This window comes from Gekko japonicus, unplaced genomic scaffold, assembly GCF_001447785.1.
Source record: "Gekko japonicus isolate JY-2015 unplaced genomic scaffold, Gekko_japonicus_V1.1 scaffold3074, whole genome shotgun sequence".
In the NCBI taxonomy this organism is placed as follows: Eukaryota; Metazoa; Chordata; class Lepidosauria; order Squamata; family Gekkonidae; genus Gekko; species Gekko japonicus.
In genome coordinates this window covers 105,375-119,662 of record NW_015176069.1, presented here as the reverse complement: position 1 = coordinate 119,662, position 14,288 = coordinate 105,375, and the positions used below count along the sequence as shown (strand labels likewise).

Genomic DNA, 14,288 nt, shown 5'->3' with positions numbered 1-14,288 from the left:
AATTCCGTCTGTCTTCAGAGTTGGCCACGCCCACTACAGCCAAAACCTCTGCATGCGTGGCTACAGAGGGAAGGCCTGGAGAGCGACCCCCCCCATGACTCCAAGGCCAGGGGGCCCCTGGAAGGATCGGGGAGGCATTTAAATGCCTCCCCGTGCCTTCCCCGGCCTGTCCAAGGGCCAGCTTGCCCGGGCTCCCCGCAGCCGCAGCACACCCAGGCAAGCCAAGGGAAGGCATGGTGTGTGGCCTAATATGCTAATGAGCCACACTGTCGAGTGTGTGGCCTAATATGCTAATGAGTTTCTGCTGTTGGGTGTGGCCTATTATTCTAATGAGTTCGTGCTGGGCTTTTTCTACAAAAAAAGCCCTGGACGGTACTGATCTTAATGAACCAGGGCTCATATCCAGTATAAGAGAGCTTCATGTGTAGTTTGGTCCTAATCCACATAGTGGTTAGCGAGTTGGACTGAGGCTCAGGAGGTCAGCATTCAGATCCCCTCTTGTCATGTAGCATGCTGGCAGTATTCCCTCTAAGCTGAGTTAGTGTGAGCCAGCTCACAGTTTTTTAGCCTCCGGCTCACACATTTTTGTCTGAACTCAGGAAGGATGGCTCCAGAACAAACTAATTTATGCAATAGCCTATTGGTCCGCTCACAATTTGAATGCCAGTAGCTCACACAGTAGAATTTTTGCTGAGAAGACTCCACAGCTTAGAGGGAGCATTGCTTTCTGGGTAGCGTTGGGCCAGTTGTTCTTTCTCACAGGGTTGCTGTGTTGATAAAATGAAGGATGGGGGAAATCGTGTACATTCCTTGGAGTGGAGGAGGGTAGGGTAAAAATGCACTCAAATGAATAAATAATTGTGGTAATTTAATTCTGCGAATGATCCTGTAATAGATAGTTCTACCAAACATAACAGCTTTAGGAAAGAAACAGAATTCAAAGAAAAGTGTTGCGCTGGTTTCAAATGGCATGTTGATCTGATTAATATAATATGACTTCGTTTTATATAAAGAAGCTTACCAGGGTTTTAAATCAATCTAGTAGCTTCCTGGGGGAAATATATCATTATAAAATTACTGTAATTGAACAGCTGCTCTAATTAGTAGATATTAAGCTCACAATCATTTAAAGGAATCAAGTAAATATCCACCAATAAGTGTGGAAAAACCCACGCTTTCAATGTAATTCCGTTAAGCTGCAATTTGTTATCTTTAAACTTTAAGCATTTTGAAGATGAAAAGCTCTATCTGTTCTTAGTATTAATATTCATTTTTTTTTTCCTGGTAGGTTATCTTTGCTCTAACAAGCTATTCAGTGGGTTGAGTATTATTAATTCTTCAGGCTAACAGAGCCAGCGTGGCATAGTGGTTAGAGTGTTGGACTAGGAGCTGCGAGACCCAGGTTCGAATCCTCACACTGCCATGGAAGCTTGCTGGGTGACCTGGAGCCAGTCACAGACTCTTAGCTTAACCTACCTCACAGGGATGTTGCAATGAGAAGAGAATGATGTCAGCTGCTTTGGGTCCCCATTAGTTAGATTGGGGGGGGGAGAAATAAATGAAGTAAATAAATGAACCTTATGGGATAGACATTATGCTATTAATGATTTATATTACAATGCACAATCTCTGTCAAACTGAAACATCCTTAAGGGCGAACAAGATAATAAGCAGCCCTTTAATAGTTAGAGTTAGGTGCACTTTCTTGGTATCCATGCTTGGCTTGTCCCTTGGAGAGGGGAGGAAGACCCCATTAGCCCAGGGGTGTCAAACATGCGGCCCGGGGGCTGGATCAGGCCCCCAGAGGGCTTCTGTCAGGCCCGCAGTGGAATTGGCTGTGTTCTGCTTCTTCCAGTTCTGCCGCTGCTGCTGCATCATCATAGGTTTGCAGCTTACAGATACACACCTGAACAGCATACTCAGGATTGCAACAACACAGACATTTGGATGCAATAATTCAGAGCAAGAGGTGTCAGTTGTCAGACACTGTTAAATAAACACAATATTGCAAGAGTGCTCATGTTTTAAGCATGTTTTCATTTTAAGATTAAAAAACCACCTTTGTGTTTGTGTCCTTAATAAAGTATATATCTCCGCTACCTGGCATTACATTTTATGACACACAAGATCCAGCCCCCATAAAAAATAAGTTCGACACCCCTGATCTAGATGTTATGGAGAAGAGAGCTGTGCCCCACAAGATCTCATTTACGTCAGATCCGGCCCTCATAACAAATGAGTTCGACACCCCTGTCTTAGTGTATCTTCTTGGATACCTTTTCCTTGAAATAAGGCCAGCAGGGAGGGTCGTATCTGAAAACAGCATGAAGCCTTTTTGGGGAGAGGATGCATCTCGTACATACAGGATCGGCTTTCTGCCACAGATTTATCTCTACTGTTTGGTTTTGTGGGAAGGAAAAACATGAGGAAAGTCCAACTGCAAAGCTCGCTGGGACCTTACATACTGGCTGCCACCTTCTGTGCGCTGTGTAGCCACCTGATGGACCCCTCACTCTTTTCTCCTCTCTCGACCATTAGATGCTCTTTTGTGGTCCTAGAGATGGTCACACTTTTTTGCTTATTGAGCCCCAAGCCGTGTGTGTCATCCTGGCAGGAGAATGATAGCTTGAACTAGCTGCTCAAAAGCTCTGCTGAGTATCACTGTCGTCCTAAACTTACTTACTCCTTATGCATTTGCATGAAAAAGTGAGCAGGTCCATCCGCAATAGCCTGGTTTCTGTTGTGCTCATTAACAGCATTCTTACTGGGAGTGTCCTGTTTGTGACGCTTTTGGGATAGCATCCCTGTAGAGAACAGATGTTTGTTGATGTTATACGTTTGACACTTTCGGTTACTGACGTGCACCTTTGACTGAGTGGCTCAGAGGTGAAGCAAATGAAGAGATTCTTCCTAAGGTTGCAAATATTAATATTAACAAATGCCTAATACCTTTCACTGAGGGCAACATCACATATTTTAGACGGTAGGAAAAGAAGCGTAGCTGATGTGTGTACTACCCCTTTTTGCAGTTCTTTTTTAGCATCTGAAGCAAGAAGTCTCACGTCTCACCAACAGTGAGATTTGTGAGTTCCAGGTGTTGGGTTCTCACACATCTCTCCTTAGTTGAGATGTGCAACATTCCTTTTCAGATGTTACAGGATGAGTTTTCCCTGCCTCATTCATTTTACAGTGAACAAATACACATTTCAGTATGCATAGAAAGGATTGTTCTGTACTTAAGAATGGTTTACCGCCAAAGCAGGCAAGTATAGAAGCTTGCTCAGGAAAATTGGAACAGGCAATGAGTATGATGTTTGGTTGCAATTGAACTTCAGGGCCATTAATTTTCTTCTTCTCTTTGACACATTTCTGTTGGCTTTTACTTTAGGTGAAAAATGATTATATGGCAGAAATAGCAGACCAGGTGGACCAGGAAATTGCCTTGAAGCTAGGTTGCCTTGAAATCCGGTAAGATGATTTTATGTATTTATTATTCAATGTATGTTTGCAAGCTGAAAACTTCATCTTAATATTGATATTTTGATTAATGGGAATGCATATTTTTTTGTTGAAACAAACTGTTCAAAATTGTGTGGAACATTTACACTTTAGTGTAATATATTTCTTTGGCTTTTCAAAATAATATTTTCTTCGTAAAAATCCAGTTAATGGTCTCTTCATCTCCCTTTTATTATCTGAAAAATTCAGATGCTACGGAATAAATTGCAGTCATGGAAATAATATGCGTGAAGTTAATTTGTTGTGAGATGAAGTTGCATTGCCCTGCCTCTGCAAACAGTGATGAATTCAATTAAAGAAACACTGCCTTTCTCCTTGTAATTTATTGCAAAACACTTTTAATTGGTAAATTAAAGCACAAATTGTGTAAAGGTCAAGGTAAACTGAGAAAATGATTTCCAAACATTTCTCAATGATGTGACCACCAAAAGCAAGACTTGAAACACCTGGGTGCACTGTATATTGAGGCCTCTGATCTAATTAAAAAAGGGTGGGGTAATGCAGAACTGGAGTTTCCTCCCTGACATCCTTAGTCTGAAGCTCGGTTCAGAGCAGGGGTCATTTCATAGAAAAAGAGGTGCAGGAGCTTATTAGCATAAATTATTTGCATACGCCACAACCCCTGACATCACTGGAAGTGTGTCAATAGGCAACACCCACCACTCAGGCTCCACTGGACTGTTTTGGATTGCTAGCTATTGGGGGGGGGGGAACGTGCAGTTGTGTCCTCACAGAGGAGGGAGAGCTTGTACCTGAATAAAACTTGGTCTTAAAGGTGCCTCTGGACCGTTTTGGATTGCTAGGTATGGGGGGGAAGAACGTGCAGATCTGCCCTCACAGAGGAGACAGAGCTTGTACCTGAAGGCGGGCCGTGGGGGGGCTCTGCAACTTACCTGGTTGCTTCTTCCTCCTCGTGGCCCAACAGGGCTGCTGGGAACAGTGGGCGGGGCTTGTGCCCGCCCCCTGGGCTCCTTACTGCCGGAGCTCCGTTCCTGTGCGCTCCCGCAGGAAATGACCCTTGGTTCAGAGTATTGTGTTGCCTAGGAGGACTAAGCGTTGGAGGCTGGTAGGCTGCCTGGTTGTCCCTGTGTCCTTCTCCAAAGCTGGTTACCTGACTAGTAAGGAGATTGGGATGCCATTCTTCTGCATATCTTCCAACAAAAAACCCCCTAGATGTTGTCTTAGATTCGTGCATGGAAGGAATCCAGGATGTCTTTCATGAAGAGCTGTGAGAGCCACTGAGCCCATCCAGCTTAGCTTGCCCCAGAAGCTGAGAAGGACCTCTCCCCCTTAAGAAGTAACAGCTGTGCTCTATAGAACCTTTAGCTGTATACCAATCTACTCCACTGCATGCTTTGCAGACAACCTTTATACATGGCACTACAGTCCCATTGTCAGGCTGGCCCTAATGTGAGGCCTGTTTCTTCCGGGGGAATCTCTGACTCCCATTCAGGTTGCTGGTGGATATATGGGGCCAGGTGGCAATTGTCTTCCCCATGATCGAGGATTCTCACAGACTTCAAATCTTTCATTTGGGTCCTAGGTTAAGTAGTCGCCTTGGAGGCCTGCCAGGGAGCCAAGCTGTGTTTGTGTCGCTGGGGGTCTGGAGCATGGGGGTGGGTGTGCATTAAGGTGCTAGGGTATAGCAGGCTGGGCAGTGGCTTATAGGCTCTGTTGGTTGTTCAGGTGCAGGCAAAGAAGAACAGGAAGGGCAGCTGAGATTGCTGAATTATTCCATGTCTCATGGTTGTAAAATGCCCTTGGGTTGGTCTGGGAAGGGAACGGAAGAAGGTTCTGCATTCCTCCCATCCCTGCAGTGCCCTGCCTGGTCCAACCCCAGCTCCCTCCTGGTCAGGGCTATTTTTGGGCAGGAACGCACAGGAACGGAGTTCCGGCTGGCTCCCAAGTTGGCCACGCCCAGCAGGAACTCATTAGCATAATAGGCCACACCCAGCAGCAGAAACTCATTAGGATTGGCTATATTAGGGGTGTGTGGCCTAACATGCAAAGGAGTTCCTGCTCCAAAAAAAGGCCCTGGGTTTTGACAACAAACAAGGTAAACAGAATAAGAAGCAAAAGGTGGGTGTGGCTGGATGACCACACTTCTGGTTAGGTGGGGGTGTGGCCTAATATGCTAATGAGCTGTGCTGTTAGGGGTGTGGCCTAATATGCTAATGAGCTGTGCTGTCAGGGGTGTGGCCTATTATGCTAATGAGTTCCTGCTGGGCTTTTTCTACAAAAGGAGCCCTGCTCCTGGTGGACCTTCGAAGGCCCTTCCTGAGCCTGGACTGGTGCTCAGGCTGGTGGGCACCTTCCTTCCCAGGATGCCTTCAGGCCTTGGCTCACCTGAGGGGTTTTTCCCCCCTTGCTGGATGGGGTGTTCCATAGCAGCCAGTGCCATCCTAAAAAACCCTCCGTGTGGCCAGACCATGATGACACATGAAGCCACCTTATACTGAATGAGACCATTGGTCTCTCATGGTCAGTACGTTCTACTCAGACTGTCAGCAGCTCTCCAGGGTCTCGGACTGAGGTCCTTCACATCACCTACCACCTGATCTTTTTAGCTGGAGACACCAGGGATTGAACCTGGGACCTTCTGCATACTGAACAGATGCTCTACCACAAAGCCACAGCCCCTCCCCATTGGCTATGGGTTTCCCTTTCCTTTTCCCTGCCCCTTTCTCCGGCAGCACTTTGGCCGTAAGGGTCTTTTAACTGCTCTGCTGAACTGCTGGACTGGATGGAGGGTTCCACTGACCACAATTTGTCTGCAGGTATCTGGATGCAAATTCTAGAATAATAGTCAGATATAGATTTTTTTAAAAACCCAAAAACACCTCTTCCACCCAATAGGTTGGTTACTGTGTTTCAGGTCAGTTGGACCTCTTGGTTCCATGATAGAATGAAATTCCTGTATTCAGTTGCAGGTATTTACCACCTGCCTCCGCCACTGGCAAACCACTCTAGTGTCTTTCCTTTCAGGTTTATGCCGTGTCCACTGCACAAGGACCGCTCGCAACATTAGGGGTGTTCCACTCTAGCAGCAACTCACCTGGAATTTCTACCCTAGGTCTTATCTTTGTAGTCGGATTCTGTTTCACAGAGGAGTTTAATGTTTAAACTGTTTATATATGCTCTTCCAGATTATTGTGGGGGGGAGACGCTGCAACAAAAGCTGTTGAAAATCCCCCAAGCCTATTCTAACTGTTGTTAAAGGTCTTTTAGTTGAGACAATTGCTTTAGTTCTGCTGTTGCCCTTCACAGCAGGGCTTGGAAAATAACAATCAATAAGAAATTAGTGGTAAATCAAGCGGCAGAGTAATAGGGGAAGAAAAGCAAATGTTGAATTGCCATTTTGAGATGCAGTGTGACTCAAACAGTGGTTGTCCATCAGGAATAACGATAGGTGGAACCTGGCAGCAGAACGTTGTTCGGACTGCAAATCCTGGATGTCCTTGGGGGATGATCACTGCTGCATCTGGTTTAAGACGTGGAATTTGGCCATTCGCAAATCTCAGCTTTATTTATTTATTAAATTCATACTCTGCCCTCCTCACCAAGGCAGGCTCAGGGTGGCTTGCATTAACATTTCCCCAAAACAAATTAAAATCCTAAAAATAGTTCCAAAGTACTACACTTGAAGTTGCTGAAGTGTCTCAAAACACGTTGAATCCTCCAAGACCCGACAAGAATCTGAGTGAGATGTCCAAACAATCAGAGATTGGGTTTTCGGTGCTCGGAGGAGGCCTTCTTCTTTGGTGGCGACAGAAGCACCCGGGCCTTGTCAACAGTGTCAGAAGAGTGGCGACAACGTGGGGCCGGGGGAAGCCGGAAGAGCCGATGACAGATTGAAAGCTTTGTCTCTAAGCTGATGCTAAAGTTAATTCCCTAGATGGCAGAACCAGCCAGCAGGGCGGGGGACAGCATGACTTCAGCACAGTGTGAGCAAGACCGCTACCAGGGTGTGGGGCTGCTCCACTGATGTGTCTTTTCCTGTAAGAGTAGTACTGTATTACGTTCGATTTACAACAAAAAGGAAAATTAGTAAAATTAGTAAAGCACATGTTAAATCCCATTTGTTTATTTATTTATTTTATTTAAATCCCACCCCCTGGCCACCGAAGCAGGCTCAGGGCGGCGTACATAAAAAAATTATTAAAACAGATAAAACAAACAAGTCAAGATAAAAATAGAAATATGAAACACCACATAAAGTGCTAGCACACAGCCTATGGCAATGGCGATACCAGTTATAATACCACTTCCTCACTAATATCTGTGTATGCACCTTGGGAAATGAGGAGGAGGAGGAGATTGGATTTATACCCCGCCCTTCACTCGGAGTCTCAGAGCGGCTTACAAACTCCTTTCCCTCCCCATAACAGACACCCTGTGAGGTCGGTAGGGCTGAGAGAGCTCTTTCCAGAACTGTCCTTGAGAGAACAGCTCTGACAGAACTATGGCTTGCCTAAGGTCTTCCAGCAGCTGCAAGTGGAGGAGTGGGGAATCAAACCCGGTTCTCCCAGACTAGTCCACGCACTTAACCACTACACAAAATGAAATTGTGATAAACTAAAAAGCTTAATTTATTTTTCCCCCAGCTGAAAACCCAATCCAGTTGCTACCTGGCAAGCCTCGGTGGTGGCACATTCCACTGTTTTGGCCCCATAATGGTAAAAGCCCAATTGTTTGGGTTGCCAGATCTGGGTTGGGGCAGGGAAGGGACTTCGCTGGGCTATAATGCCATAGAGTCCGCCTTCAGAAGTGGCCATTTTCTCCAGGTGAACTGATCTCACCTGAAGATCAGTTGTAAACCTAGGAGATCTCCAGCCACTGCCTGGAGGTTGGCAACTCTTACACTCATGACATCTGAAGCAGGGCATGGGGTTTAACCTGGGGCAGCCCTAGGTCTTTATACTGCAAAAACACGTAAGTGCTCTGTCTTTAGAATCCTGTGCCCTTACAAAGTGTTTTGGGATGTTTGGAATACAGAGAAGTTATTTAGTATACAATATATTGTACCTGAGAATGTAGTAATATTGCAATTCATTTGTTGCAGTTGAGTCAAACTATATAGAAGAGTTTTCTATATCAGAAGAGTTTTCGGCTAAACATTAGGAAGAACTTCCCGACAGTTAGAGTGGTGCCTCAGTGGAACAGGCTTCCTCAGGAGATAGTGGGCTCTCCTCCTTTGGTAGTTTTCATACAGAGACTAGATGGCCATCTGACAGCAATGCTGATTCTGTGAACTTGGGCAGATCACGAGAGGGAGGGCAGGAAGGGTTGCCTCAGTGATGAGTTCTTGTGGCCCTTTCTTACACGCCCAGGGAAATGCTGATTGTCAGGAAGCAATTTTCCCCTAGGCTGGTTTGACCAGGGATCCTGGAGGTTTTTTTGTCATCTTCTGGGCGTGGAACAGGGGTCACTGGGGGTGTGGAGGGGGAGGTATTTGTGAATTTCCTACATTGTGCAGGGGGTTGGACTAAATGACCCTGGAGGTCCCTTCCATCTCTGTGATTCTGTATGGAGCCTCTGTTGGTCAACAAAGGGGGGGGGTGGCTCAGTGGTAGAGCTTCTGCTTGGCATGAAGAAGGTCCCAGGTTCAGTCTTCGGCATCTCCAGTTAAAGGGACCAGGTAAAAAGTGATGTGAAAGACCTCTGCCTGAGACCCTGGAGAGCTGCTGCCAGTCTGAGTAGACTATACTGACCTTCATGGACCTAGGGTCTGATTCAGCATAAGGCAGGTCCACGTGTGTGTTCAAGCTGCAAAAAATGCTGTGTGTGCACTGATGACTTTGTATTGGGTTTGCCTAGATCAGTAATTCTTTTTTTCTTTTTACTGGTTTTAGGAGATCTTACTGGGAAATGAGAGGCAATGCACTAGAAAAGAAATCCAACTATGAAGTATTAGAGTGAGTATATAATTCCTGCTCCCAGTCAGAGTCCTCTTGCTTTGCAAAACGTACATCAGTTCAATTAGGAGTTGCGCCGCTTGTGCTCTTCGCGGGAAGGTCATGATACTAAGGCTGCCGTTATTGGTTTAATTAAGATAAAATGGGAAATCGTAAAACCGAATGCATTTCAGACCTCTCAGCCTACTGAGGGGGCAAGAGCTCATCGGCTCCTGTCCAACCGGGACAAATTGGATTGTTCATAGTTGACAGGCAGCATCAGAGCGGTTTGAGTCATCTGTATTCTGTCAGCGCTTTTGGGATCAGCCGGGTTTGGTCCTACAGATTTCGCAGCGCTTTGTGCAAAATGGATTTTCTGTTTGTGATTAGATTAATTGGTCACGGGACTAAATTACATTGAGTTCTTTAATTACTTACCAGGGCGTGGAAACTTACAATTTGTGGCTTTGTTTTCCCTGCCCGCCTTACTGTGATGATGCCGTTAACAACAACGCCATTTGCCCAGTGCACGCTCCAGATTTTAGCAGCTGATTGTTAAAAGCCAGTATATTGACATATGTGGAAACGTTGGCTGGTAACCAAATTTCGATACAGAGTTTGCAGGCGAGCTTTGCATCTCATTTCTAAGAGGACGATTGATGTTGCTGCTGGGCAGAGAGGCAGAAGGGGGTGATCAGTGACTCAACAGATTTTCTGGCAAGTTAACAGTGGCTTGCTGGTTTGTGGAGGGCATGGTGTGCAACAGGTGGATAGTTTAGTGTTACATTTGCTAGAGGCCACTGAGGCACACATGTGGTAAAGATTATCACATGAATGGAACGTGTTATGGAAAACTGAAAGCATCTTAACAGTATGGAGTCTGTTTCCAGTATTTGCTTCTGCATCACCATGGTCCACCCCCCCCTCTCTCAACCTCCCCCACAAACACAGGGTGTATCCCAGGAGTCCCCAACACGGTGCCCGTGGGAGCCATGGTGCCCACCGACACCAGCAGGGCTTCCGATTGGCCACTGGACATCTAATGGGATGTTCATCTTGTCTTTTGCACTTGGGTTTACTTTCTGTGTGGCTCCGCCTCCCACTTAGTGGTTGCACCCACCACCTTGGGTCAAAATTCCAAAGGCGCCCACAGGCTCAAAACGTTTGGGGAGCCCTGGTGTATTCGTTCCCAAATAAGCTCACTTTCAAATTGATATAAAACTAATAATATTATTATCACATGCCATTGTATGCAGTATAGACAGGAGATCCTAAGATTGTCTGGCAGCCTAAAAGTTTTAGCTCTTTTAGCATTATGGTGGTGGTGAGCGAGACTTAGTTTTTGCGCCGAGAGGGCTCTGAAGTAGCTGTGACTGACCCATGGTCACCCAGCTGGCTTCATGTGCTGGAGAATGGAATCAAACCCGGTTCTCCAGATTAGAAGCCATCCCTCTTAACCACTACACCATGCTGGCTCTCAAAATTAATGAAGATGCTTGAGAGAAAGAGCTTTTCACAGTAGCACCTTAAAGACTAATAACATTTGTGTCATGGGATGAGCCTTCGCTCACTTTATCATATGGCAGAGTTACACATAGGAAGCATATGATAATATAAAATACAGAACCTAGCTGATACAACGGGTATGAAGACCAATCGGGCAATCCCCCTGAATACTAATATCTAATTTTTCAGTCCACTCAGTCACAGCTGGGAAGAGTTCAGAGAGCTCCATCACATCTCCCTGGAAAACATGATGCGCACGTTCCTGTTGGGTGGACTGCATGCACCACAGTTGCATTCAGGTCCTGGTATTCTGCCCCATTTAAACAACAGGTCTACACAGCTGCCAGAGCCTGTTCATATTCTGTTAGCTGTCTTCCATACTTTACGTGGCAATTCAAATCCTACGAGCCTCTCGTTGGTGTTTTATCAGGTTTGGTGTAGTGGTTAAGTGTGCGGACTCTAATCTGGGAGAACTGGGTTTGATTCCCCACTCCTCCACTTGCACCTGGCTGGATTTTGGCCAAGCCAAAATTCTGGCACAGCTGTTCTTGAAAAAGAGCCGTTTCTGTCAGAGCTCTCTCAGCCCCGCCTACCTCACAGGCAATGCTTCCTCTAAGGTGCAAAGCCTTGTGAGCCAAAATTCTACTTCGTGAGCTACTGACATTAAAGTTGTGAGCAGGCGATTTGGCTACTGCATAAATTAGTTTGCTCTGGAGCCGTCATTTCCTGAGCTAAGACAAAAATCTGTGAGCCGGAGACTGAAAAACTGTGAGCTAGCTCACACTGACTCAGCTTAGAGGGAACACTGCTCACAGGGTGTCTGTTGTGGGGAGAGGAAGGGAAAGGAGTTTGTAAGCCACTCTGAGACACCTTTGGGTAGTGAAAGGCGGGGTATAAATCCAATCTCTTCTTCTTCTTCTCTTCTCTTCTTATGGATATACTTCAGATGAAGAAGTGAGCAGCAACTCACAAAAGCTCATCCCCTGCCACAAATGTCGTTAGTCTTTAGCTGCTGGACTCTTGCTCTTTTCTGCTGCTGCAGACAGACTAACAATGCTACCCATCTTGATTCTCATGCATGTATTTAATGATCATTTGAGGGGAGGGGGGTTAATATATCATCTCGATATCTTGCCCCTAATTTTACTGCAGGCTTACAGCCTTCTGTGCCACAAAGCCCAGTGGAGGCATACTATTCGTTTGGAAGGCTAGTGGTCGTTCGTGTCTTAGTTTATGACGTTCATAGCATATGATGTCCTTACCATCATCTCTCTATTTCAGCACGACCCCATGCTGAACTTAGCTCAGCCTAGCGGTATTGGCTGGTTGTCCCAACCCATTCGGGGCTGCATTATTCTACTACCTTTTTGTATGGCCTTTTTCAGTGGCTGCCCCAGAGCTCTGGAACGACCTCCCAGGGAAACTGGAGGAGGCTTCAAGGGCTGTAAAACCAGATTTCATAATAGACTGTAGGCCCTGATCCTGCCAGGCTTCTAGAGTGCTACGCTCTCCTCCTGAGTGAGACGGGAATGCGGGAGGCTTTGCACTGCTGGGCTTGAATGGTGCTTCCTGATCCGGCTTCCACTCTGATCCTCTGCTTCTTTGTTTCTTGGGAGACTGTGGGGGTGCCAGAGCTGGATGAGTCTCCTCAGGGGGTATGTGATCTTTCCCACTCCATAGGATCTCGAGTGAGAGTGGTTGAGGAGACTAACTGTCCTTCTGAGGAGCCTTCTTTCCATTTTAGGCTGGGTAAGGGCAGGTCCCGACAAGAGAAAAAAATCCAAAATGGATGAACTCCCTTTTTAACATCATATATTTACCAAAGCTAGTTCATCCCAAGTTCAGATTCAGTCCCCCACCTCTCCAGTTAAAAGCATCAAGCAATATGAAAGACCTCTGTTCCTGAGACCCCGCAGAGCTTCTCCTAGTCTGAGCAGGCAGTACTAACCTTGATGGGCCAGTGATCTGATTCGGTATCAGACAGTGTCATGTGTTCATGTGCCTTTTTTCCAAGGAGCTAAGGTGGCATATATAGTTCTCCCCGCCTTCATTTTACCCTCACAACAACCCTGGGAGGTAGGTTAAAAGCAGAGAATATGATTGCCCAAGATTATCCAGAGAACTTCATGTCACAGTAGAGATTTGAACCTGTGTTTTCCAGCTTCAACAGAAGGAGGAGGAGGAGGAGGAGGAGATTGGATTTATACCCCACCATTCATTCCTGAGTCTCAGAGTGGCTTACAAACTCCCTTCCCTTCCCCTCCCCACAACCCGACACCCTGTGAGGTAGGTGGGGCTGAGAGAGCTCTGGCAGAAACTGCTCTTTTCAAGAACAGCTGTGCCAGAACTATGGCTTGCCCAAGGTCATCCAGCCAGGTGGAAGTGGAGGAGTGGGGAATCAAACCCAGTTGTCCCAGATTAGAGTCTGTGCACTTAACCACTACACCAACAACCTTCACACAACAGAAAGGGAGGAAAGAGAGAACAATCAGCCAAATGGCTTGGCAGAAAGAAAAAAGGGCCTACCTGGTGCCTAAAACCAGGCAACGCTGGCGTCAGGTGGGCAGGTATGTTGAAGAAGTTCCAGAAATGAGCCATCACCACTGAAGAGGCTGGTCCCCAGGGGCCTTACACCATGTACAGATTTGTGATGGAACATGTCTTCATTCTTTTCTACGGTTCAGAAAAGTTCTCCTGAACTTTTACATCCCTATACATGACTTAGTTAATAATGCAGTATAAGTCGCAGAGCACTGTAATCTAATCCAAGCGCACTTAACCACTACACCAAACCATCCTGGTTAACTGAGTGCCAGCTTTTACCGTGTTGATATCATCTGATCCCGGATCGCTGCTGCGATGTCAGACCTCCGCTTTACCTGTCTATGTCAATGAAATGCAAACCTAATTTATATTCAGCGTTGATACATTTCCCCGAAGAGACCCGTGGTGTATTTCTTCAGTGGTTTCTCCTAAGACTGCTGTAAGAATCCAAGGAGAACCTGGCTGGGTCAGGCCAAGGACAATCTACCCCAGTATCCTATTAGGAAAAGTCGCCAGCCAGATAACCTCTGACAAACCCAAAAGCAGGGCTTGAATATTGAAGAACTCTGATCTGCTGTTAAACTGTTCGTTAGAAAATGTTATTCATGCCAAAGCATGGTAGCCCTGCACTGTAATACAGCAATGAGTAAAAAATTCAGAGCTGTTCGATGTGGTCCCTGCTGGAGTGCTTTTGCATGTCATGTTGACTGTCGGATTTATCTAATCCTACACGAGAAGATAAACTGCATACAATTTGCATCTAAGAAGTAATACATCAAAGGACTTAGCATACATGAAAATTTTATCCCATTCTTTCCCCGGTTC

At 46.1% G+C, this 14,288-nt stretch overlaps 1 protein-coding gene across 1 annotated transcript in view; it reads left to right on the top strand.

Annotated features, from left to right (window-relative positions):
- PTK2 (protein tyrosine kinase 2) overlaps positions 1–14,288 on the top strand; it is a gene marked incomplete at its 3' end in the record, with an annotated part of 174,118 nt that overhangs the window by 65,945 nt on the left and 93,885 nt on the right. Inside the window, exons 4-5 of the mRNA XM_015426717.1 lie at positions 3,389–3,468; positions 9,372–9,434. Coding sequence (XP_015282203.1) covers positions 3,389–3,468; positions 9,372–9,434 — 143 coding nt within the window. The remainder of the gene's footprint in view (positions 1–3,388; positions 3,469–9,371; positions 9,435–14,288) is intronic.